This window comes from Temnothorax nylanderi, unplaced genomic scaffold, assembly GCF_030848795.1.
Source record: "Temnothorax nylanderi isolate EJ_2023f unplaced genomic scaffold, tnyl_v1.0 TNYL_tig0001_pilon, whole genome shotgun sequence".
Classification (NCBI taxonomy): Eukaryota; Metazoa; Arthropoda; class Insecta; order Hymenoptera; family Formicidae; genus Temnothorax; species Temnothorax nylanderi.
The window spans coordinates 486,974-514,265 of record NW_027249063.1 but is presented as its reverse complement, the minus strand read 5'-3'; the positions used below and the strand labels follow the sequence as shown (position 1 = coordinate 514,265).

The 27,292-nt window shown below is 37.6% G+C and overlaps 1 protein-coding gene across 2 annotated transcripts in view; it reads right to left on the bottom strand.

Annotated features, from left to right (window-relative positions):
• Positions 1–25,730, bottom strand: part of LOC139769836 (UNC93-like protein) — a 53,723-nt gene extending 27,993 nt beyond the window's left edge. The window contains exons 1-2 of one of the 2 annotated variants that reach the window (XM_071701396.1): positions 25,496–25,730; positions 5,109–5,839 (exon numbers count right to left, since the gene is read on the bottom strand). In XM_071701396.1, the coding sequence (XP_071557497.1) occupies positions 5,109–5,823 (715 nt within the window). In that variant the 5' untranslated portion in view covers positions 5,824–5,839; positions 25,496–25,730. Of the gene's footprint in view, positions 1–5,108; positions 5,840–23,474; positions 24,016–25,495 lie in introns of those variants that run through there. The other variant, XM_071701309.1, reaches the window with a different exon arrangement.
• Between the last annotated feature and the right edge of the window lie 1,562 nt (positions 25,731–27,292).

The following is a 27,292-nucleotide window of genomic DNA, read 5'->3' as shown; positions in this document are numbered from 1 at the left end:
AGTCTTTTGTAATTTGCAAACGAAAAATCAGATTTATTCTAGTGCAAGTTTGTGGGTGGAGATTAAAGAGAATTATTACGACTATCTATGCTATAAATTTGTTTCTACTATTTGGCATTAAATAATCTAAAAACCTATAAAATATCTAATCTTAAAATTCATATATGTATGTAAATACATGTAGTTTAATGTATTCAACATATAAGAACTGTCATCTCTCGTTGTACTGAAGAAAATGGTTTTTTTCAAACTGTTTTTTTCTTTAAAAAATGTAAAAAAAAAGAGTTAATTTAACTTATGCAAACGACTCAAAAATAATAATTGTTTTTTACATTTCGCAGCAGTTTACATTTCAATTAAAGCTATTCTCATGTTAAGCTTCCAGAAGAAAAAAGCGATTGTCGCAGAATATTGTGATGTTTCAAACTTAAAAATATGCACGTAAATGATTTAACAACAGTGACTCTTTTTTACTGAATACACGATTGTTAATAAAAGGACTAAGAAAGAATAGCACAGAATTTTTGAGTGATCTTAATTAGCGATTAGCAATGAATTAATTGCACGTTCAGCATAATTATAGTTTTTTTTTACCATTCTACAAGTTCAAAATCTGAGTTTGTCCTCGCAACGTAAAGTACGGAGACTGTTTTATCACCGTCATATACATCACGGTCGAGAAATAAAATCGGTAGGAAGATATCGACGCGAGGGATCTGCCTGGCAACTGCAATGCGTGTACTCGGATAAGCAGGAAACGCGTAACAATTTATTACCAAGTCGATTGACGATTATGCCGGTTCGAAGCGGGTGCTCGAAGACTCGCGCGGCGAACGTGTGTGTGTGTGTGTGTGTGTGTGTGTGCGGAGAGCGGTAGGTCGAGAGGTCGATCTGTTACGCCGCGCCGTACCGGAAACCGGCGTACCGGCTCGTCTCGTGAGAGAGCCGGAACACCGAGGAGAACGAGACGCGACGTGTGTGGAGCTGGACACTTCGTAAATCAATACTTCATGGGCGAATTTCACCGTCGACCGAGACTCTTTCCTAATCGATTTTGCGGACTCGCGGGTTTTGCGCATTATGCAAGGCTACGCCTTGCCTTTCCACGATCGAAAAATCGATTATGCGCGTCGGCTCGTCCCGATGGAGGTAACATCGAGGTCACGGTTGCAGCCGTATATAGTGGAATCCATTCGCGTAATTCTGTACCTTTATTCACGGCGCGTGAAGCCGGAGGAGACCTTTGCCGAATGTAAATCACACCTGGTTGCCTCTGACAGGGATGCAATAGACATCGCAACCTAGCGTGCTCTGATTGCTTTATTATCGCCGTTGAAAGACAGCCGAGATTGCGAAGTCGTCCTTACGATTCTGCCCGAAGATTCTGCGCGCGCTTCACGCAAACGCGAAGAAATCTCGCGATAAACGGAACGCAGCATTAACGTACTGTTCTTACCGCGTTCACGTGTGCATTTTATGTTGTCATAAAAGTTATTTTGATCCCGACAGCGGTCCTGTTGAAAATTTAATGCTTCGCTAACAAGCGGGATTACCGAACCGATCGGCGAAACGCAGCTCGGAGAAATGCTCGCGAATAACCGGAGAAAGAAATTCCCATGCAGAGAGCTGTACAAACGCGGCCCACGCACACATGTCGTCAATGAGGAAGCGCACGATATGCGTTCGAATGCGCTCGTTTGCGCGGAACCTTCTCGAAAGATCTCGTTGGTATTCTGACGTGTCGAGTCGAATCGGATACGTCGAGTCTAGGAGTCTACGCGCCCCGAGGTGCAACAATTTGCTCGAAAGCGCCGACGTGCGGTCGCTCATACATATGCCCATTATTCGCGCGTGTGATATAATGTGTAACGAAGTATGCGCGTTTACGTGACGATAAAGCCTTTCCGAGTGTGTCGAGAAATCGCCCGGCGCAAATTGCGGCGAGCGTTACGCTGCCGCGAAAAATTAACGGCCGTGCGCTTCTCGCCGGTTAAATCATCGACCGGAACTACTGACACGTACGACTTTCATCTTCTATCGCCGCGGCGTGCCGGGAATTTTGTATAATTCGTATAATTTCACACGGATGTTCCAGCACTCTTTCCGGGATAGGAATTAATCGATAGCTCTAAGTAAGACCTATCGACATTCTGAAATCTACATTGACTAATACGTGCGCGGCCGACCAGAGGAACTTTCACCGGAGCTAATAATATTACGTCGTGTTTTACGTCGTGATTCTCTCCACTATCGTCACCAATTGTCGGAAATGTCCACTTTTTAATGCTGTTATCGAGCAAACACGCACGAAGATACGTGCGGAAATCGTTCAGTTCAATCATGCAGACTGCAAAGGTATTAGACTTTATGCAATAAATGAATAAATCAATGACAAGTCTCTTAAAGATATCATAAACAGTTTCTGTTCCAATATCCGTCACATTTTATGCAAACGGTAAAAAGTGTTTCTTATTTTCGTTATACATTAGAAATAATTGTGCAGTAGAAAATGCCCATATATATAATTTAACCACGTTTTGAAAGGTCGAAGACTCGAAACGTGTATAAGCATGCCAAAATTTACAAACGCAGGTATATTTTTAATCAATTTCACATTTTGATTTTTTTTTCAACAAAGCTAATTAATAGTGCTGTAATTTTTATCAATTTATATTAAACGAAGGATTAAACTTTTAAGGTAAGGTCAAAAAATAAAGTAAAACAAAATAATTATTGTCCATTTAAATTCAGATAAATTTCATTTTTTTTTGCATTTTGAATATTATAATCCGATTATTCAGATATTTAATATTAAAAGATTGCAATGGAGTGATGGCCTTCCCCAAAATTTTCTGTGATAAAAAAATCGATTTAATACATAGCGAAAAATGCGTCACTGATATTAAGATTGAAAGTGCAGGGACATACATTTAATTAAAATAATTTACTAATTAAAATTATTAAGTCTTTAATTAGCTCGGCAAAAATAAACTGGATTCTTTAGTATTGATCACGTTATATAAATGCGGTGCATGCATGGTATATTTAATCGACTTCTTCCATAATCGATGTCATAATGCATAAGAAATTCGTTATCTACAGGTATTATCGAATCATTCCACAAAGATCTCGTCGATTTCGAGTAATTATTCAGTAATACCTGCCCATGCAATCTGCAACCTTCATGCCACTACGGACCATTCATCGTTATAATATTGCGTACATGTCGACCTCGACAAGGACTCAAAATGATCTTGACCGTTGTTGTTTGTTTGCAAATGTTGCCTGGCGCCAATAGCATCGACTTTTCTCTGTCCATCAAATAATTGATGATGATTTAATACGAATTTGTCTATGTAGCCATCTACACTTATCAGAAGTAATATTTTTATAAAGTGAAATACTGTCTCATCTGATACTCCATTATTATTAAAATGTATCAATATATTTAATAAAATTTAATATCAAAATTATTTATTATTATTATCGATACTGTTTGCTCTTACATATTATTTCATCTCCTTGATTTATATTTATCTAGAATAATTATTAACTAGATGATACAGCTATTCATATTATAATATAATTGCAGATTTTATATAAAGTCACCAAGTTCGTCTAACAGAAAGTTCGTCTAACTAAATTTGCATTCATTAGTTCTCATTTCTTTATTGTACAATCTAACATCAGTTAATTATGCTACTCAAATCCTAATTTTTTTATTATTGTTCAATTTTAACATATATTTTATTTCGTAGCTCTTTCTACGCATCATTTTGATAATTAGAACATCGCGCAGCATTACCGGATCTTATACGAAATGGCGTCAGATCGAATTCAATCGTAGGAGAGGCATTCAACGAGCGAAGAAATCGAAGAAACGTTTCTTCACACGTAAGACTAGCATACAATGATACTTTACGCGTGTATGTGTGTGTGTGTGTGTGTAAACACACGCGGTATCGGGGAATGCGTACGAGGTAGTACGGAAACCGACTGCCGCGGGTTTATACCGGATAAATCTTGTTTCTTCCCGGCGAGCGTGCAATTCTCTCTCCGTCGCTCTCACGGCTTCTCTCGTTCGACAAGTCCCTCACTGACCACGTTGTCCCTCACGCACACAGCGGAGGAAGCGGTATAAAGACGTATAAAGACACGAGGATATAGGTACGCGCGTGTCAGGGGAAGCGCCGAACGTTTAGTCGGACTGTCTGACTGTAACGTTTGTCTGACTACAACGGCTGTCTCCACTGCCCGCGTGCTGCGCGCACCGCTATGTATTGCAAAATTCGGCATGATTTAGGGAGATAAAAAAATTGTAAACAAATATTCTGCATTTTTAATATCTTCTTTCAAGATCATTTAATTCAACTGAAAATCAGATTTGAAAAGTTTTGTATAAGGTTGTTTATTATATAGTCAGATAGAATAATTTGGGGAAAAATGGTTTGGACTATTAATTTAAGATCTGTTAGTATAGAGAGAAATTTAATTAACGAACAACATAGTCTAAGCTGATAAGCTGACACACAATTGTGCACACAGTCTACTGGAATATTTGCGCGGCATTAACGGATATATTGTGAGCCGCTGGCAATTGAGCGTGAAAAACAGACGGAGATAGTGTTATTGTATTATTGAGATGTAAAGAATGTCTTTATTACGCGCTTATGAATGACAGAAAGAATTTGCTTTTACGAAAGTACGCATAATGCTATAGCATAACCACATAAAAATGCTCGCTTAATCACTTCTAACTTCGACGGTGAGGATTAGAGACTTTTATTCTCAGAAATCAACACTTCGCGGAGCATCAGTGTAATTGGCCCTGATAATAACTATTAATTATGCATACATGATGTAAACTCTAGAAAAGGCTTTATAAGTCAATTATAAAACCAATGTAATTTGCATTGATTTTATCAGCGTGTCTTCATAGCCAGAAGCTTTTCTTATTATCGCTCTTTAATCAAGTTTTCTGATTTCATACACAAATTATAACATTTCGGGAATATCAACGGAGTTTTATAAATTCAACACACAGAGGATATTTTCAAAGTGTTAAAATAGTAATTCTAATAATGAAAAAGTTGAAATTGTCGACTTACCGAGCGAAGAGATAAGATTGCCCCAGAGCTCGGCCGTCTGCCACGCCAGGAAGAAGAAGCCGAAGAACCGTACGACGATGGCGTCGACTGGCTGGTCGGTGATCTTGGCATAGACCCCGCCAACCTGCGTCAGATACGTGGCCTTAGCGGCCCACATGGGCGCGGCGCCGAGACCCAGGAGCACGCCAGCGGGTACCAGGGTGTAGAATTTCGGATAGAACTGCGAGCCGATGTACGGCGCGTAGCACAGCATGGACAGACAGAGGGTCCACTTGACGGTGAGCCTCTTGATAAGGAAAGTGGGCACGAAGATGCACGAGAGCACCAGGGCGGCGTAGATGGCTGAAAGCGAGACGGTACCCAGGCCGTCGCTGGCGTTGATCGACGACTGTAGATTTGCCGTGCCCTGGAACGCGGTGAACTGCACCATGAAGGCGATCGAGACGGTGCCGATGTTCTTCAGGATACGCCACTTTTCGCCGCGCGACAGCTTGAATTTCCGCGATTGCGTGTCGTCGTCCGCCGACGGGAACTGCGGCGGCTTCTGCGGCTCCGGCGGTATGCCGTCGGTGCCGTCGTCCTTGTAGCCCTCGTTCCTGTAACCGACCCCGCTCACGGTCACCGTGTAAACCGTGTCATCACCGCCGCCACCGCCGCCGCCGTCACCGCCGCCGCCGCCCATACTTCTGCCACCGTCGTTTTGCGACGCCACCATTTTACGTGTCGGCTACCTAGAAATACAATTATGTTTCAGATGTTGAAAGCAGCCCTAATCATTTTATTTCTTCAACAGCTACGCATTCGCTGTAAAACACGTTGATGGTCAATATGAATAAAGCATTCTGTACATAGATGACATTTCGATGGAAAGCGCAACAAGTTAAAGGACAAGTTGTAATCTTTTGTTGGCAAAGATTGATGATAGATCTGTGATATTGGCATAATAATTGACGACGCGGAATATTATTAATGTACGTTAAAAATACGTGTCTATCGCTTTTCATAAAATAAACAACTGTTCTTATATATGTTGTGTGTGTGTGTGTGTGTGTACACTGAGAGAAATAATTATTAAAAAAAAAAAATTTTTGTTGATTTAATAAAACCGGAAGATTGTATGTTGCCAAGCAGATGATTTGATTGGCTTAACAAAATATTTGTACAAAATATTTTGTTCTTTTTGTTCTTTTGACTATTTTGTTTGTTGACTATATTGATTTGTTCTTTTTAACTAAATATTTTATACTATCAATTATACATAATATAACATTAACTAAATATTTCTTTGAATAAATTTACTATTTTTAAAAACGTTAATGTTCTTGGTTCAACAAAATTATTTTATTGAGTTAACAAAATTGATCATTAACGACATTAACTTAAAAAAAAATGATTTTGTATGATACCATTTTCAGAATTCAATTATTTCATTTTGTTCAAATAATAGACGTGTACTTAATTCAATAAAATAAATAATTGGATCAATAAATTGAAAAATCAACAAAATTGTTTTGTTGATTCTACAATATTTTTCCCTCAGTGTATTATAAAAACATTTAAAAATGTCCCTAAGTCTATAAATTATCAATACCGTTGCAGCCGAGGCTGAAGATACTCAATAAAAATGTTCTTGGGTGAGTACCTGTGATTTACGCGCGTCCACGTTAAATGAGAGTTTCGTCACCGTTCTTGATGCGTATAAGACGCACACAATTATACGAGATTATTCATGTATACAAAAATGATGCACGTACATCAATATGCCTTTATGCACTACACAATGATAATATGATCGCGTATATTGCTTCCTGTGCCGCTTCTTTATCAGATTGCCGCTTCGCGGTTCTGCGCATCGCGTGCGTCTATTTATGATTTATGCAGTCGCAACCTATTTTTAAATACTAATTTCTGATTATAGTATTTTATTTATCTACACCAATATATTATAATATATCTTCTTACTTTTTACGAAATTTCATTATGATTAAAAATAACTAAATAAAATTAGTAGCATAAATTTATAAAAGAAGACAGTTTTCTTTTGGAAAAAAACAACAACAACAACAACAAGATTAAAGACCCGTACAATTTCTCAATCCAAATCGCGTTTTATCACTTTTATTGCATTAAACTTCTCAAGTGATAAACAAATGTAATATATAGAGAAAAACTAAGATGAAAAGAATTGCTTATCAAACCATTAATCCGGTTACTTGGCTATTACCTGTCTCACGGTTTTCCCATTAATTTAATGAATGCTTTTAGCGCAATGTAGCACGCATAGAATATGTAACTTAGTATCAAGTACAATATTGTAATACGCTATTAGAACCAATTCTTGCATATTTATGACTTTCTCGCAGCTACTGCTATCGTAAACAAGAATCCGCGATCGCCCGGTGAACACGGCGTGACAAACTGCAACCTTTCGAGAGAGAGAGAACGGCAAGGCTGCGTAATCTTTAAAGCAGGTTTACGGCGCGGGCGCCTCGTTATGTGTAATATCCGCGTGAGTGAGTACGAAAATATTAATCAGTCGCCAGGTGTGTATGCTAATTATGAGTGACTGTCGCGAGTGACGGACGATCTTTCGCTATGATCGGGAAAGAGCTTATAATTATGCACGCGTTGCGTTGTTCTTGAGAAGGAAAGATCAGAATAAACTGTTATAATTCCTCTTTGTCGTACTTGCATCTCCTACATTGCAATTTTTTAAATATAAACTCCATATCAATTACCATCCTTTCAGAAGATAAATCAGCCTAAAATAATAAACTGCAAATGGAAGCAATAATATTAAATCACTATGACAAGATTGATTTTGCATATACGTTTAGTGAGAATGCAACGAACAGACACGCATACATATTTATTTTTGTGATGCACGCGATCAGCGAGATAAATTAGCATTCGCTGAAGCAAGCGAAATCTTTTAAACTTGATATAATATATCAAATAAAACGAAAGATGAACACAGCGAATATATGCAAACATGTGCTTTTGCGATTAATGCTTATTATAATTGAATATATTAAATTATGTATAATTGAATTATTATGATTATAATTATTTATAATACTCAATATGATATTAACACAAGAAATAATTAATTTTACAAAGTGATATAACCAATATTCCAATTTTACAATTTGCATATTTTTATTTGATTTACGGATACAGCTCCTAATATGTTGAAATTTGGAGATCAAATAATGAATATTATGATGAAATAAAAAATATTATGCACCTCTATGTCGGAAGAAATGTATCAAGGCGAATGTAGAACGCAGTCGATTTTACTTGACTTGTACGTGCTCGACGTGATCTTTATTGAGTGTGATTTCTCTGAACAATCGCCATATCTCCCGCGCGATAAAAAACGATTGCTACTCGCGCCCGTGATAATTTTACCACCGACTTTTTCACGAGTAAAAAGCATGTCGGGCCTGTCTAAGGCCGCGCCGATGCTAATCAATTTACTCGAAAAGAAAAATTGCATACGTTATGCAAATAATTGTCCATACGATTATTACAATTGTGTAAAGGAAACAGATATTCCGCAATTATCGCTGTTATATTTCTTTAAAGGTAGCGTTTTTGCAAAACGATCATAACTTATTCGGCACACGATCGTGTGCCAGATAGTTTTATTAAAATTGCGCCGTTATACACGCGAGTGGATTTATTTAAACCGCAAACGTGGCGAATCGTGCCTCTATTGCATCACTATAGCAGTGAAAATTATGCGGCGCAGAGATAGATACGCTTCGTTACAACGTCAAAATAATCAACGTGACGGTTTTCTACACTCTTGTTGCAAGGCATCAGTCGGTCGCTGCACGCGTAGGTATTTTATACGGCGACAAACACAAAGTAGAGATTACTACGGAAGATAAAATAATTGTCAAGATAAGTGGCAAAATTGACTAGATAAAAAACAATGTTCTTCTCGCGTGACATCTTTTCCGAGAAGCATTTAATGTAGTTTTGAATAACCGCTATTTTACAAATAAGAATTGAAATAAAATTTTTTTATTAAAAAAATGAAAAAGATATATAATATTTATTTAATATATTTACAATATTTAATTTTTATATATTATGTATATATTTATATTTTATTAAATATAAAAAATATTAATATTTTAAAATATGAAATCTTAAATCAGCCTTACGTTATGAGATATATGGGTTAAAAAATATTTCTCTACGCGTTATCCGATTTCTCTTAAATGTTATGAATCAGCTTTGACTGTCATCATAATTCTACGCGAATCACAGAAATTCATTGGAAGAGATCCTTTACGCCTAAGACCATAATCACGTATCGCCGCGTGTCTTGTCTCTCTTTTCTTCGCAACATTTTTCAGAAGCGCAAAATTTCGGCCCCCGCTGTGAATATACGATTAGAAAATGTAAAGAGAGATCAAGTCGACGATTTATCTTACGACACGTTAAATCCCCTCAACAAATCCCGATCGTGAAAATGGATTGGCTGACCCAGCACCAGAAACCGGTGGAATTAAGGTATTCGCCGGTAAAAGCCGGTTTGGATCGGTTAGATCCGTAATATACATTTAGTGTCGACGACTGGAGGCATTCCGCCCGAAGGCCTATAAATCGGTATAATCGCATAAATCACGCCGAACAAGTGGACCGTCGTGAGGCTCCGCGATGTTAGAAAAAAGCGCTAATATATGCGGGAGCTCCTGCGAATTTGAGAGACGACGAATAAATATCACAGATGTAACCTATCCTCTTCCTACAAGAGGCGCATACATGTTACAACAACGCAATAAAACCTATTCTATAGACCTTACAAGTCCCTCTTCGGTTCAGCCGGAGAAAGATGCGTATCTCGCAGTATGAGGCGACCGCGGCGATTATTCAATTTCAAGACGATGTCGCGCGCTCGTAGGACGGTAATGTGATGAAACGTCTAATTACCTTGACATGTTTCCCCGTAAAAAACAGAAGACACGGACGGTGTTTAGGATTTTTTTTCTGCGTGCACAGCGCGAACTCTATGCAGTTACTATCCGTCAATGACGAAAACTGTGATTGCCACAGACGCGAGTTCATGAGACAAGACGTTTAGTAACCGAGCCGGGCCCGTTTGCGTTGGTCCCGTTTTCTCCGACGTCTTCCGTCATTTTTGCTGAATTTACATCATCCATAAAACACCGGTAAGTTGCTAGATCGATACTCTCACTGGTATCTTCGGAAACTTTTCTCAATTATACATATATGATCGTCGTCCGTAAAAATATCTCGACTCAAATTGAAAAAGGCGCAACGCCTGGCTGATAAAAGAGCGATCGTTTTACTCGAGTTCCCGTAAGATGGTTTTTTAATTATTCTTACCTTGTCATTAAGCGTATCGTTGGCGGATCAAGATTTACCGTAATTACCTAGCAGGATATCTCCGACAATAGTCGCGTATTGTGCGAGCGCATAATGGTCGAGAACGCACGCATGTACAAGTAAACTTTTAAATATTCGCCGCAAGGACAGGTAATATCGCCTTCGATCATCACTTCTTACTTCGAATATTAAAATGAATAAAGACAACCGTCCGTAAAAAATCCTAAAGCTCTCGTAAGATATAAAATAAGACACGATAAGTCGTCTTACGTTAAATCTAATTGTTTAAGCCCTAGCACTTAATAATATTAAAAAGCGAAAGGTTTTAAGTTTTCAAAAATCTAATAAGGAAAAAAACGCTTGAAAATCCTACGAAAGATATGCTGTTGAAAAGATCAAATAAAATGAACTTACAAACAAATAAATGTTAGCAACAAATGTGAAATGCAAATATGTTTCAAGGCCGATAAATGTTGCAACACGAGCATTCGTTGCGAACAAGAGAGAAAAATTGCCAAGACTGATTCTAAAAAATTGCAAAACGACTCGATTTCCTCATTATATAATGTTGCTTTATAAATATCTATACTAATCGCTGGCGGTGATTCTTCAAGCCCCGGAGATGTCATCGCATGATCGCCTAGCGAAACGGCGCGCTTCTTCTTCGAGGCGATTGGGAATACAAACGAATGAAATTTTTTTTCTTCTCGCGCGGTGAAATCGAACGCAGGCGGGAGAGCATCGTCGCGAGGAATGGGATGGAAAAAAAATTCCATTCGCTTTGCACTTTCGAATCGCGCGAGCAGACGTGCCGATTGGATTTAGTTAGTGCCGGGCGTGAGAGTTACATATATGTGGACGTCCTTGCGAATAACCTCAGAGACGCCGTTTTGCGCCAGCTTTTGCCGTCGCCAGCAGCTCTGTTAAAGCTTAAAAATTTTAATTCGGTCGATTTGAATTGACCCACGTATTGCTTTCCGTCTCTTCCTCTCTGCATTCAACATTTTTGCAGGATTGATGACTTCGCGCAAGTTGTATAACAGTACATACGAGGCTGAATTTACATGAGCTAGAAAAACTTGAATATATTGACGAATAATCTTTAAAAATATGTTTACAAATTCCTGTCTTTTTCTATTTCTTAATTAAATAATTTAAATTTATTCTATCGTAGTAGATAAAATACGTTCCATTTAGATCAGCTTTAAAAATACAAACTAAAATCTATCATTTTATTTATCATTATGTCACTATAAAAATAACAAAAATTGTGCAAAAAAGAAATGTGTTTCCTTTTTGTGTTTTCTGTAACAACGTGCAGTTAGTTTATTCAACCGATACATGTATAATAATACCGTTTTCTTCTCGAGAGAGTTCTGTAGAGTGTAACTAATCTTACCGTCGTCAGTGTTCCATTTTCTCGTTTACGTAATTCCCATCGTACGAGCGAAGCGATTATTTCGTGAGGTCGCGTAGCAAAAGTAAATACGAATGCGTCTGTGTATCTCCGACATTATGGCACGTGCATGATTCTTCGCGAAATATACATGTGATCGTGTACGTTATATATATACGCGAGTCCTTTCATGGAAAAGAATATACACTGAAGTACATAGATAAAACGTATACTCGGAAAAATGTCCGGTTCTGTACGTATTATCTTTACAGTCACATCGATAATCAAGCGGGGAATGGGGAGGGGGATCGCAAACTCTCATCACATGGGGAAATAGAGAATAATCGGCATCATAATGATCGATAATATCTGCCCAATTACCATTGACATTTGCGGGATTGAATGTCATGTCGATCCTGTGTACCTGGCGTAAAGCAAAACACCGCGAATTATCGCGTCTGCGTCTTGTCAATTCCGATAATTTACACGTGCGCTTCTTAAACCATGGTAATTGAAGCGAATTACAAGGCGAATCGAAGTGGATTATCCGTTTGATAATCGTACGTAACTAACAATCTCTCTTCTCGTCTGTAGTAATCCTCACCCAAACTAATCATTTGAAATGATCGATCGCAGGCGAAAATGACTATCTAAGGAAAACTTTAGAAAAGGCTTCGATATCGAAATATATATTTTAAATAAATAAAGAAATATATTTTCCAGATAAAAATATTTTCCATCGTTGGAGGACCAACTTGTGTACATTAATTACTAAATTTGCGAAAGAAAACCTCTCTCTCTCTCTCTCTCTCTCTCTCTCGATACAGTTAACCCTTACGTTTGTCTTCGCAATCTTGTTAACGGTGCTCAGATGGCACGTACGAGGGTGCTTGTAGATTCGCATGTCGTCGATGTAATCAACGTGAATGCGTGACCGGCCGTGCCATGCCGTGACACGTGTCACGACGTGCATCGCAATTAAACGGCGCTTACGAGTAATCGACCACTCCTTGAGTGCCCCCACGTCTATTTCAAACGACTATTCTCGAGCACCCGTCGTCGGTTTTTCCACCATTCGCGTATTCTATACGAAAATCGCGAAATACAGGGAGAAGAATATTAAGTACCCGAGAGAATGTAACGAGCATGTACTACAGAATGCAAATGAAGAGAGAAATGATGTGACGGTAAGACGTTACGCGCAATGAATCAACGATGGAGAAATCTTAAAGATAAGATAAACGAAAGCAGATAAATAAAAAATTCCGCTACCATAAACGAGGTGCCGTTTTAACGGCCGTCGGGCTATTTGGAAGTGTCGATTGATTACTCATTAAGCCGACCTCGATTATGCAACGGTAGAACGCAGCGCACGATCCGCGTTCGTCCGGTTTCGCCAAACTGTCATCGACGTACATCACCGAAAAGGCGATGTCGGTGATGTATTGATATAATAATTGATACAATGCTCGTCTGGGTGGCGAAGCTACGGAGCAAGGATGTTATTACACACATCTTATTATTTTCATGTGCGACATAATTAGTATGCCATACTATCTTATCACATTTTTGCATATTATTTTCTATAATTTCTCTCTTTACAGTAAAAAAAATTAACTAGAACGTTTTATTACTGTTAAACAATTACTCTTAAATAAACAGAAAAAATTTTGCCGTCGCATTGTCTCACAGCCAAACTCTTACAATCAGCGGCGAGGCTGCGCAATGCACACACCGCTGACTCAGCGCGGTTATCAGTGGATTATTAACGGCTACGTACGGCATTCGAGAATCGTGAACTTGATATTAAGCGCGGTAGTCGATTATCCATGAGCGTACAAGGCACTCAAAGTCAATATGTCAGAATGATATCGGCATAAACATTTCTTTCAATCGTCGGTGTAATGTATGCTACTATTCGATACATGAAAGTACATACCTAATAAAAGAAAAATCTATATGTATTATCAAGTTCATGTGTAGATTCATCATATACGCTATGTAAAAATTAATTGTAAAAAAGTTAATTTCCGAGATTAACTTTCGAGATTGATTTTTAAGTTAATATGTGACTATAACATGGAGGAAATTTATTAGTTTTCTAATAAAATTCTTCCATGACATAAAATATAATCTTTTATATCAAACCTTTTCATTCTAAGATTATAATTTCACCGAACAATAATGTATAATAAAAGAAAAATAATGCAAAACTTTTGTGCACATGGAGCGTGTAGCGTATTAAATTTACCGAGCCATCATAGAATAAGCAACTAACGAAAAAATATTAAAAAAGTATAATAATATTATATAGTTTATAAATTGCTAAGATCGCTTAGATACATACATGTTAAAAAATTGGAATTAAAATTAAAATAGTGGTCAATGTTTTTGGTCACTCAAATTGCATTCAGCAAATAAAGTATAATTTGTAACAACATTGGTACTTATTCGATAAAACTGATTACTCTCGAGCTATCCTCAACCAAGAAGATACCGCGATATCCGCGTTTCTTGGCATCATAGAATCTGCCGATCAAACTCTCCAAAGGCAATGACCGCGCGTTAGTTGCTCTATCATCTAGAACGGAGAAGAACTTTCGACTTTATGCTCCATGAATTTTGCATTACGTCGCTTAATTCGACGATTTAATTTAATTCAGGTTCCGTATGTGTGTGTTGTGCTAACAGCTTATAAATAATCTTATCTATAGAACGTCGTTTGATTCGAGACATTCTAGCAATTCTAACAATTGAAAAAGAACCTTTCACATAAATGTCTATTTGATTAATTATCTATCTGATGCGTCATTATTGATGTCTCAAAAAATCACAGTGAAAAACACCCATATACATGGATTTAGAGCGAACCGGACTGTAGTCTGTGGTCAAGACAAGGTCAAGGTACCGGCAAAGCGGCTTGACCGGCATTCAAATCTCTTTCCGTTTCCTCCGCCTTTCTCCCTTCCTCTTACTATCAGATACTCTAAGGCTCACTCATACCGTACCTGTACTACTGCCAGAGTGCACTTGGATCCCGCGTAAAGATGTAATTTTTGTAGTTATAGATATTACACGACCATAAAGCGGCTATAAACGCGCTTTCAATATTTTCCGCATTGTTGCACTATAAAAGATAACGTACCTACATTTTTATGGGAGACGCTAAAATGCTAATAATTCCATTTGTCCTAGCTACGCTAAGAAATTAGAAATATTATATTCCAGACAGCATAAGTAATATTTCTCGCTACAAATTGAGATTAATTGTACATAAAAATTAATAGAATAATAATAATATATTGTTATCATATACTAAACATAGTAATAATAATAATTATAAAGTTTAATTTGTTTAATATTATACGAACGATTGAAGAATTAACAACTTTATGTAGCGTAAATATTGTATTAGAAAAAGTGTGCGATTTCTGAGAAGTCGTAAAAAATTACGTGCTCAAATTTCTACATACAAGAGTAAAATTCGTTAATGGTACACTTTCGCGTCGTTTCGTTGGGAGTCTATGAACGTCTCGGGCAATCTGGGAAGGCCGTGGCGGCGAATCGAGGCCACAACACGCGCAAGTGAGCGCGCGAGAGAATCTACCTTTTAGAACGCGGCTATTTACACAGGACATATGCGACCTGTCCCGAGGCGTTATTAAATTGCTAAGGCAACGTTTTCCCCGTTCGATCCTCCCGGCGGTGTCTATATTCGATTTGATTGCTCAATCCGATATAAGCGTGCGCGCGTTTCCGGGTGAAGCGAAAGGGAAGAGCGCGACGCCGATCCGGTAAAACGGAGGATCTTTATAAAATTATCGGCCTTGGATGGTCATTATTGCAAACAAATTATTTGCGGACACCACACGGAGATAATTTTCTCTTAAAATTTACCCTGAAATCATGGTAGTTGTGGGACAACATGTACCACCAAGAATTTTATGCGAGCTATTCTGATTAATATCCACCATAATAAAAAATGTTAATATCTATTACATTAAAATATAAAATATGTTTGATTAATTTTACTAAAATATATCTAGGAAATTTCAATAATTTTTCAAAATTTACCAATCTGCTTGGTAATTTTTATCACGTTGTTTGTAAAATGTCTTTTGTATATTTTAAAAATTCCTTGGTTGCCAAGTTGTCCCAAGTTTGTAGTGAATTTAAGGGTAAAATATAACAAAAAATTCTCTCCGTGCACGTACCATCAGTTCCCCGGGTTCATCGTATATCTCCTTTTCGCAACAGTCTTCCGAATCGTGCGCGCTCGCCATGATCCAGTTTTATGTGTTCACGTGCATATATGATAAATACAAAAAACATTCCTATCATGAAAACCGTGCCTTTCATAACTTTAACTTGCACATTAACGGATAAAGAATCTATGTTACGATATCTCATGGATTTAGTTTTGTATATAATTTGTTAGATATTGTATATATTTTGTTATATTTTTTTTAATTTTCAATATTGTAATACATAAAATATTAATATTAATAATTTTTATATGCAATAAATATTATGCGAGATTATTATGCAAAAACTTGAGTTTGAATGCGTTCAAATTTACATTTATCAAGTTACATGATTATAGCGAAGCCAGAAAAGATATGTTGATAATTGTCTGCGAAAATAATTTGTAATATTATGGTACCCTAACTTCATGAAATAAAATTCATATTTTTAGTTCCAACGTTTATTATAGATTTCGAAAGACCGAGGAAATTAACAGGATATGCATCATCTTCGCTTTTTACGCACAGTAATTTAAGCGATATAGCGATTATATAATATCCAACTCGATGAAACAGTTTACTAATGATTCTTGATGACAATAAATGCGCTGTTATGTTCGCGAAGTGATTAGAAGTATCCGGTAGAAGTTTTCTATCGACTCAGTAATTTTTCTCCGGCACTTTAAGCTATCATTGTATTTACGGAAACTACGTATGTATTTAACACAATCGAGATGTAAATTAAAATAATAAGTAGTACCCTTTAGCAACCGACTTCGTTTTTTAATTGACAGTTCCGAATTAATATTTTACGATTAAACAAAAAAGCTGCAAAAATAAATTGTATTACTTATAAATTCACAGTGAGCATTAAATTCACGGTATAAATTCACGTATATTTTTTTCTTATCTTCTTTCACGGCTATCTGTGCCTCTATTCGACAATCTATAATGTCTTACGGAAAATACTGTGTAATATTAAAACAAACGATATTATTCGAGGAAATATCGATCCAGAATTAAATATCCATTGATTGAAGAATTCATTAGTTGCCACATTACGCGTTACATCATTGACCATCGGTGCCATCGTTGAGAAACGAGATTGCATGCACGAGACCCGAAAGGGGGAATACTTTCTTGACGGATCAAATTGATCGATCAGATGGCGTCACGCATGTCATTAAGCGACTCGCAAGAAAGATAAACTGGTCTGTAACGGTAATCGAAACTCGCGGCTGTTGACTGTTATCTGTTATCGATCAACGAAAAACGATCCCCTAATTAAACAATCTTGCCAATCGTAATTGCCGTGGTATTCAATATATATAGAAAAAAATAGATATTTCTTTTAATGCGCGCGATGAAAGATCTCATCAAGAAATCATATTCACGATATAATCAATTTACGTCATATTTACGTTCTGCGAACGTAATCATATTCACCGATATAATCAATACGTAAACGAAATTGATCTCTTTAATATTACATAATATTGAATAATTTGCTTTAATTAAATCGAAATCGTTATCTGTTAAATGTTAATTCCTTCTGATTCTTCGAATCCTTTTGTCGATTAATAGGGAACAAAAGGAAACTCCTTGCAGTTTCAGCTGACCTTCGACGCGAATTTCTACGACGCGTCATCTCTTTCTCCCGTTACACCAGGGTCAGAGATGACACCGATCCATTGTATATATACTCAGAGGCGACATGAAAGGTCCTTGCGAAAAGAAAAGATGCCACCGAGCTACGCGCCGCTCGTTCGGCATGCATGCGTGAGAAGCACGCGCCATTCGCGCATGCAAATGTACGCCGGGCGCATCGCGGATCTTCCGAGGTTGATATTTGTCAATATTAATTACGACGCGCGCACTTCTTCCCCAACCTTGTCCGTAAGTCAACGGAATCTTTACATTTCTCGCGAGATGCGTTTCGATAAACTCACTTCATTGAAAAATGAAGTAGGTTTCTATATAAAGGGTACTATACTTATTATTTTAATTTACATCTTGGGAATTTAACAAGAAGCCAGATACGCCCTACAAATAATACCGCTTTAAATAAGTAATGTGATTTCTCTCATGTGTGCGCAACATTTCAGAATCATTCAGTGACTGTCTAATTATAAATTTGGATGAAAACAAATATAGAAATATTTAAAATTTTCTTCTTGTAACTTATTTTCACAATTAAGAATAAGTATTGCAAAAACTAATTATAATTTATTTATCTAATTAATTTGGAGTAGACTTGTATGTTTATTATTGCTTTTGCTATTGTCTGTTAAGCACTATAGTAATTCTACGGATAACTTAAAATTTAATAGCATTGCAATATAAAAGTCTGTGTCCGCGATGATATATTACGTGTTATACTAAATACTCGTTTGTATATCACGTCCGGTCGCGGAAGGATTTTGCATTATTTATACACATGGAAGACTCAGCTGCGTGCACGCATTGACGTACTGCACCGTTGGTCGGCGTCAGCGCATTGTTCTACCCATTAAATTAGGCTAATGTTGATTACGAACGACACTACATTGGATTTAGTAGCTTTCTTGAAGGCGTTCGCTCGACATAACTCCGCGATTTCGATACACAAAGAACTGTGAAAGGCAAAACGCTGTTCGATCAGACTATAAATCTACTTATCTTAATAAAGATGCTTCGCATCGCTTTTACATCGTCGTATTAACACGCCACATTATCAAGTGTGACTAAACGCGAGTCGAGGAATATGCAGGAAATATAATTATGGCTCTGAACGATTTTCAACCATGCGGATCGTAATTATATTCGCACGCTAATGCCCAACGCGCGTCTCCGAACACAATGTAGAACACGCGCAGAACACGCGATAGATCCCCACTCGTTTTTCTAACAAAATTAATTTTCATACTCGCGTTTTCATCCCGGCGCAATTTAATTCCGCCGTATCTGTGCGTGCAATCGCGAATTAAATATAGCAATGATATTTATATGCATCTCGTCCTACGTATAACGAGATTAGACGCTCTTTCAACGCTTCCTTGGAACTGAAATGGGCGAAACTGATCCGTCGAGAATAGAGTAAAATAATCCGTCCTAAAATAATCTCTAATAACAAAAATATTTAGCGAGAGCGAAACCTGACATGAATAATCGATCCGGAACTTCTGTCATACGAAACAATTAAGAACCGCCGATTAATTGGCAGTACGAGATTTTTATACGAACGCGCGCTGTCGATAATCCTATCGATGTATCGGTATCGACGCCAATACGCTCGTACATTTCGCCCACTCCTAGACACTTTGTTGCACCTGCATCTATTCGCCGTGTACTGACTGAGACGCGCGAGACAAACGCACGCACGTGGCCGGATACTATATTCGCCATGGTTTAGAAAGTCCGCGAAACGATCGGCTCGTGAATGTTACAACCGTTTCACAACGAATCACCTGGTAAGGTGTGCCTGCATCGATGTGCAGTCTTCACGTGGAAGAGCATAATAGATCACACACGAGGATCCTCGATGCAAAAATCTCTGATTCATTATGCACCGTGGCCACAGTGGCCAATCTTCTTCAACTCGATCGCATCCGAAGGAAAATAACTGTGGTTATTAGCACTTCTGTGCGAGAAATGTGTAAAACTAACTGTAAATGTAATAACCGTTACGCGAGATTTGTATGCCGCCTACTATTTGCTAAAGTGTGTGTACGCAAAATATCAAGTCTCAATTATTGAGATATGTTGACAAATGGAGATTAACGTTATTTCCTTCCTATAGATCATACAATGATATATGTTACATATATGCGAAAGTCTTTTTCCCCCGCAAATCTGTGTTTAAATTTTATCTTGAATTTCTAATTGGCTGTGTACATAATTTAAATTAGAATATATTATTAAAATTTAATCAACAAGTAACTTCATGTATACATAACACTCTTTAATTTAATTAAAAAGTAATTTTTATGAGTAGTCCGGACGTTGTCCGGAAAAAAATTAATAACATAGAAAAATGCGCCTACCATATTCATTATCACATTTGTGCAATGATCAAAAGACCTTTGTCAAGGATGAGTGCATTAAAATGACGAATCAACGTAATGACCTATCCGTAAAATAAATTGCGGCGTTCTTAAATGCTCTCTGTTGCACGTTAATAAAAGTAAATTAATGTTAAGTATGTAAATACTTAATAAAAATGATTAGTTACTGTGTATTGATGGATTAAACAGCGCATAAAATCTGTCATGCATTTTTTAATCTAGAAAATCTTGTGTTATATAATCTATTAAAATCACCTGCAGTTGTAAATTGGCACCACTAAGAAAATTTGTATTATTTCTGGGTTCCAAGCGCAAGGAATGAATTTCGACATCCGATTGTTTTAATAATACGTACACGAGCGTAGTTTTGTATTTCGGCGAGCTTGCACGGCATGTCAAGTAAACCGGAAAACGTAATGTTATCTCTACTCCTTAACTACGATGTCTTTAAGCGCACACGGCGCAATTTTATATCGCACTGGACGGTCATAAATGTCTTAACGATTTCGTCTGCTCCCTCACGCCTCTTGAACACATCACCGTTGAAGATTTCGTTACATATTTCTCGTAATGCTCAAAGTATGAACGAAAAAAGGAGAGATAAAGGAAAGACTATTCGAGCTATGTGCGATACGGTCGAGAACAAGATAAATCATTGTTATTCAGCGTCTGTGAACGTTGCGTATGTCGAACAACTGAAAATCTTTACATTTCGGATGATTAAGGAACGCGCGCGCTCGAAAACAGGAAGACCAACATACATGCGCACGTGTGATTATACACATATGACTTCTGACATTTGTGAAAGATCGCTAGTGTATTAAGCGTTCATTAGATGCTCTTATAACTCCATTCTACCTCGTTACATTACCGCGCATCATAGCGCACGTCTCCCCTACGGTTTCTGAAATATTTCATTATCCTTATCGCGGGTTTAATTAGTCATTACCTGGTCGCCTCGCGTCGCTCGATATTACACGGACTCAGAGACGTGGTCGTGCGATATTAATAGAAGTAATTTATACAGAATGTGTGTTAGCGCAATTGGCCTTTCTGTTGATGTTAATACGCAGGCGAATGCTATATATCTTTTTCTTTATTGCAAGATCAATATAAAGAAGCCATTCAATGGAAATCGTTTGTGTGAAAAATATTGTATCTTATTGCTAATTGCAAAGTTATATATTTTCTCTTCGATAAACTGCGAGACGAAAAATTATAATAATAAAGTAGACAGTCCTTTTTTTCACTTCTGCGACATCGAGGTTTAAATTTTTGCATATTGGAATTCCCACATTTCAATCCTGCCAGAAAAACTTTCGCTAGCGGATACGAAATTGTCATCTCACGAAGAGCATCATAATATCGCGAACAACAAAGAAAAATTCATTGTGCCTGCTAATGTAACATCTTTGTTGAAATCTTTGCTGATATTCTTATACAATGTGTCACACGATAAAGTAATCATACATTTCTTTAGAAAGGATCACGAGAGCTTTGCTCTTGCTGCATCCGGATGAAATATCGATGAAATTGACAGCGAATCAAAGTTCAGATCTTACGGTATGCAAAGTGAAATTAGTTAGGTAACAACACTTCCCGTAATTCATCTTTAGTACAGAATTTCTAGCGTAATTTTACTATAGGATACGTAATTGATATAATAGATTTTAAACACAATCAAATATAAACAACAAAATATGTGGGCACATTGACAGGTACTTCGTTGGACATGTAGCGAGCACAATTTTTGATTTATCATATATCGAATATACAACCGAGCGATCATCTACAAGTCACGTGCAACTCTCTACAGATATATCTATACGAAGTGAAAGCATTTACGAACATCTATGAATATATATTACAACGCAAAACCATTAATTACCTTTTCTTTTCTATTAGTTACCTATCTTCTTTCCATATATATGCTTCTTTATTAAATTAAAATTTGGCGACTGATAAAATATTTCAAATAAATTAAATTATTTCTTCTTTTTTTACGAATCTGCAGAGATACATTTTTGTTATACAACGCAGCTATTATTTACTACGTAAAAATATATCTATATATCTTTGTCTTAATTATAGAATTAATATTCAATGTTTAATTTTTTAATTATTCTAAGTATAAAAATATAAACGTTACAACAATGCAACAATTCTCTTATGAGATTCTGAACGTAACCGTCATTTGCATCATGACGTTAAAAACAAACGCGATCTAAATTATGCAGCTCGATATAAACGACGCGATGCTACACTATCGTAAAGCAAAGAGGGTTTATCTATTCGTTATCGAAAGTCTACTCCGAAACAATCGCGTAGAATAAGCGCAATCGCTATATTACGTTTTCTTAGCATCGAGTGTGTGCTATATCTTGGAGCAATCGTAGCTCCACATCACTGAAACGAAGCGCGTTCGGTATCGCGGCTGCTTGTAAGCGATCGGACGTGCATATAAACCGTCCACGATATAAAACTACGTACGAATTCCTTACTCCAGAGCGACCAGATCTTTTTAACTCCACAATGTACGATATTTCTCAGAAAACATTACTTTCACGCTTGTAAGAGATAAAACATGAAATAAATAATCGTACGAAAGTGACATGTTATCTTTTTTAAATATATCTTTTACTGATATAAATAATTAGCATAATTGACACTTACGAATAAAATATCATAAAAAATTATATTCTAAAATTATATTCAATTATCTGGAGATTATATCACATTCAGATGTGATTTCATTTTTTTTTTCAATTTATATTTATATCGCTGACAAACAAAAATTTGCCATATGATGCAAAAGTCTTATTCGCCGTATTTATAATGCATCGATAAACAAAAAACAGAAATTACACATCTCGTCACGTGATAAATAGCTTCATATAAAAATATTTTTGTATTTGTGTTGAGCCTCGCGAATATCGGAGCGTAATTTTCCAGCGTGATTTAAACATATGAAACAATATTATCATCGCGTTGCGTGGTTCGGTTCCAACGCGGAACGTTTCAATAACCTAATTTTGCACACTCGTGCCGGCCATAAATATCTAATAATGAATACGCGTTATCCGTACGCATTCTCGTTCCCCATCGCGGTGATTCGACCCCCCCACTTTGGCATCTTTACTTTCTAAACGCGAGACAGAATTATCTTTCGTCCGGCTAAAACTCATTGGTATAGCGATTACGCGCGTGGCGCGCGATGGTGGTGCACACGAGAAGGGTTCACGGCGGTCGCGGCGGTTGGATAGTCGCCCTCTTCGCGTGAGCGCAACCCCGGTGAATCCCCCACCGTCACAATACTCACGTCTTAGCAAATCGATCGTTCGGATCAGCGACGATCTCGCGTTTCCCTTCGTCTCGCTGGACAGCGGGACAGGTGGTTGGTTCTCGCGAGGGGTTGTTCTATCGACGCAGCAGAAGGTAGGAAACCCTACGTTGACAGCCGTGGCTAGCCCCGTTGTTCTCGTGAGGTCGGGCAAACGAATTGTCTCTCTCGCGAATCGATCCGATTCGATCTCCGTGGTCGAGTCGAATTTTCGAAGGCACTTCGAAACGTGGTGGTATCTGTCAAAGATGAGATCGCGGATCGCGCGAGGAGCGTGTTCGCGAACGCGCTCGTGGGGGGGACGAAAAGAAAACTACCTCTGGAAAACGCGTCCGAACAGTTCGGGGTTTCGGAGACAACTGAACCTGCCTGACTGTCGGCGGACTTTGGAATCGGTGAGCGGTTCGCCGTTCGGTTCTCGGTTCGCCGATTCTCGGCTCCGCGGGTTCGTATACGCGCGAGTCGCGGTCGTCGTTTTCTCTCTATACACGCGGCGCACAGTGCACCTTCGTTTGCTCCTACCCTACCTCCCTTTTCTTCTCCTCCGCCCCCCCCCCTCCTCCTTTCCACCTCCTCAAAACCCCTCTCTTTCTCGGTTTTGCTGTCTCCCCCGTGTGTCTCTTCTATGTCACTGGCCGTGCCGTGTCGCCGTTCAAGTGAACAGGTATAGCCCCCACGGGGCACGCATTGCACGTGCGTGTTAAATCTTGCACACGCACGAGACCAAAATCGCGGCGCCTCAAATCGCGTGTGTGGTACCCGATGTATTTTCCCACCGTTCCTTCCCGTTTGTCCATTTTTTTTTCGAGCCCTCTTCTCGATTTCATTAAATCTTACCAAACAATTTCTTCTCTTCAATTTTATAAAATTACCTGAGAGATTATACAACGTAATCTATTTATAACCTTATAAAATTGGCGTCATAAAAATTATTTTCAATGTTATGTAACTTTGTAATTGTTAATTCTCCTCGATTGTTTCACAGACGTCATTTTCCTTAGTTTAATTCCGACACATTCGCAGATTTGTGACTATATCAATGCATTTATAACATGAAAATAAAGAATACAAGTGTGTTTGTTATGTGCAATTATGTGCGATTATGATGGGTCGTTTTAGTATTAAATGTACATAATACATTACAATACGAAAATAATCCACAATAATTCAGGATAAGACGATTGATGTAACACATAAATGACTTATAGCTGCCTTCGGAAACGTCATTATCCGAAGCATCGAGCGGAAAATAATAAGTCGTAAGATACGCGATTGAATATATGCTTGATTACATCGGTCTACTTGAATGTGAAGTTTACTGTCGCGCGAATTTAAAAAAAAAAGGGGGAGAAAAACTATTAATTCTGAAAAATTAAACAACCTAGGTCACACTTTCACGAACAGAAAAACGAAAGTTCTACACCGGTAAAATAACTGCGTTTCACGTGTCACTGGGTCACTGTGTTTTCCAGCGGTGGAGAACTTTTTCCTCAGCATGTAGATTACTTTCGACAAAGCCGGCATGACAAAAGGCATTGCTCGGAGGTCAAGGATAAATAATTAAAATAGGCCGCGTTATTAAAGTGCTCAATTAATTTCAGTAAATCATATATACTATTACTATATTATCACATATATATAAAAATTGCGTGACAACAAGAATAATAAAATATAAACGATGAAAATGATAATGACGTTTTAGCAATTTAAAACCAACGAATTTGCAGCAATACGTTTCAAACAAATTGGAATATATTTGAAAATATATTGCCACCAAAAAGATATGTTTGTACAATTTTCTCGCAATTACCACAAAGTATTCGTAACTCCGGAAGTGTAACAAATATTTTGCATAATGGATTTTATCACGAGGATCCAAAAAAATTGCTGAAATAAAATTACAATTAGCTATGATTCGGTCGTTAGTCGCGCACAATAGTATGACAATTTAGTATAGATACTAACAATACGTTAGTAAACGTTGAGATGGAAAGACATACCAGTCTCTCGAAAAGGGAGCGACGGGTCGCCCAGCAAGGCAACTTCTTACTGACTCGATGACTCGAAGGGAGACTAAAGTTCACCGGATCCTTCGACACACGACAACACAATACGTTTCTTAGTTAGTCATATACACCGTCCGCGAAGAGAGGCTTTTCCCAAGTTATCGGCGATGCCGCGACACGAACGCGCCACAGAAATTGCATTCGCCGATCGCGAGTTGCACCGTGTATCGCGGCCGCGCGAATACTCGGAGAATCCTGTTCGAGAGACAGTACTTGAAGATTCGTTGCCGCGTGACGTCACGCGAGACGACCTGTGGAGGCATCATCAAGTATCGCTGGTAGGCCATCGTCCCCCCTATTTTCGGATTCGCGAGAGCAGATCTTTAAGATAAACCAAATGCGTGCATCAATTATCTTATCTAAAGGTTATTTTACTAAATATATGATATACTGTCGAGAGAAAATGCACTGTGCCTGTTATCATTGTATACACAAGCGTGAGAAATGCTTGTACGTTGCTGTTAGAGAATAATACGTATATACAAATATTTTTGTGAAATAAATATTTCTTTTAATAATATAATTTTTCCGATAATTGCTAATTTTAATTGATTGACCTTAATTAACTTTATCGATTATATAAATTCCGATAAAGAATTTATTATTATTTATTTATAATTCTACGACGCAATCTGGTAGCTTCGGATATGACGTTAACGTGCATCCTATGATGCATTCGATAGCTGCTCGGTCACATATCATTATTCATTATTTTCTGGTAGTTTCGTAACGTTCCCCCAAGCATAGTGATCTCCTGTCAGTCGTGCACGTTCATTATCTTTTGCTAGCGTACGCAGTTATTATTCAATTATATGTGAGTCCCATGTAAGACTCGAGCTTCTTCATTTCGATCAGACAAGAATAGAATTATACACGAAAGATATTGATTTCATTCTCTTTTCAATTATCATAAAATTTATTGTTGATATAACGATGCCTATCACGTGTCAAGCACGTGGGACATATCGGAAAGAATGGTATAACCGACTCTTCGCCGTACATGAAACACACGTGAAACGATCAGATACCATCGGTTTTTTCCACGAGGCACGACAATAATCGATATTGGTGTATTGCGCCTAAATGCAAGGTGAAAGAGTTACTTATTTTACATGCCGGTTACGTACGCTACATACTACTTCTCCTTGATTTATTGTCTTTCCTTGTTCTTTTCTAGCTGTTACCGTGGCATCGTATCAAGAATCGCTACTGCTCTTTAAACACTTGTAATTCTAATCGACCTAAGGCAACCGCGCACGTTGTTCGTTATTGCAAAGTCTTTCAATTCCTACATCTAAACGTAGTATCTTGTAATAAAAACTTGGAATAGTAAAATAAGAGAAAAAAATGTCTCATATTATAGCATGACAAGTGTATGTAATTTTTTAATCATATTAAATTGCTCTAAATTCTAAATTCATAATTTCTAATTTCATAAAAATAAATCTGAGTTATATAGTTTAAAGAATTGCAACGTAAAACTGAAAAGACACAATAAAATAATACATTGTCTCTTTATGAGTTACTTTGACGCTCATTTAGCCGATTAGTCTCGTAATTCAAAGTTCTATGTCACTAATGACAATCAGTATCTTTAACATCAGCGCAATTGACAACTTTCACCGAACGAAGCTGAAACGGAATAAGATATTTCCTCGCGATGCTATCTGTCTCGCGATCAAGCAAACAATACTTTCTCCGTGACGTTTTTCAAGCCGATCGCCAGAAAAG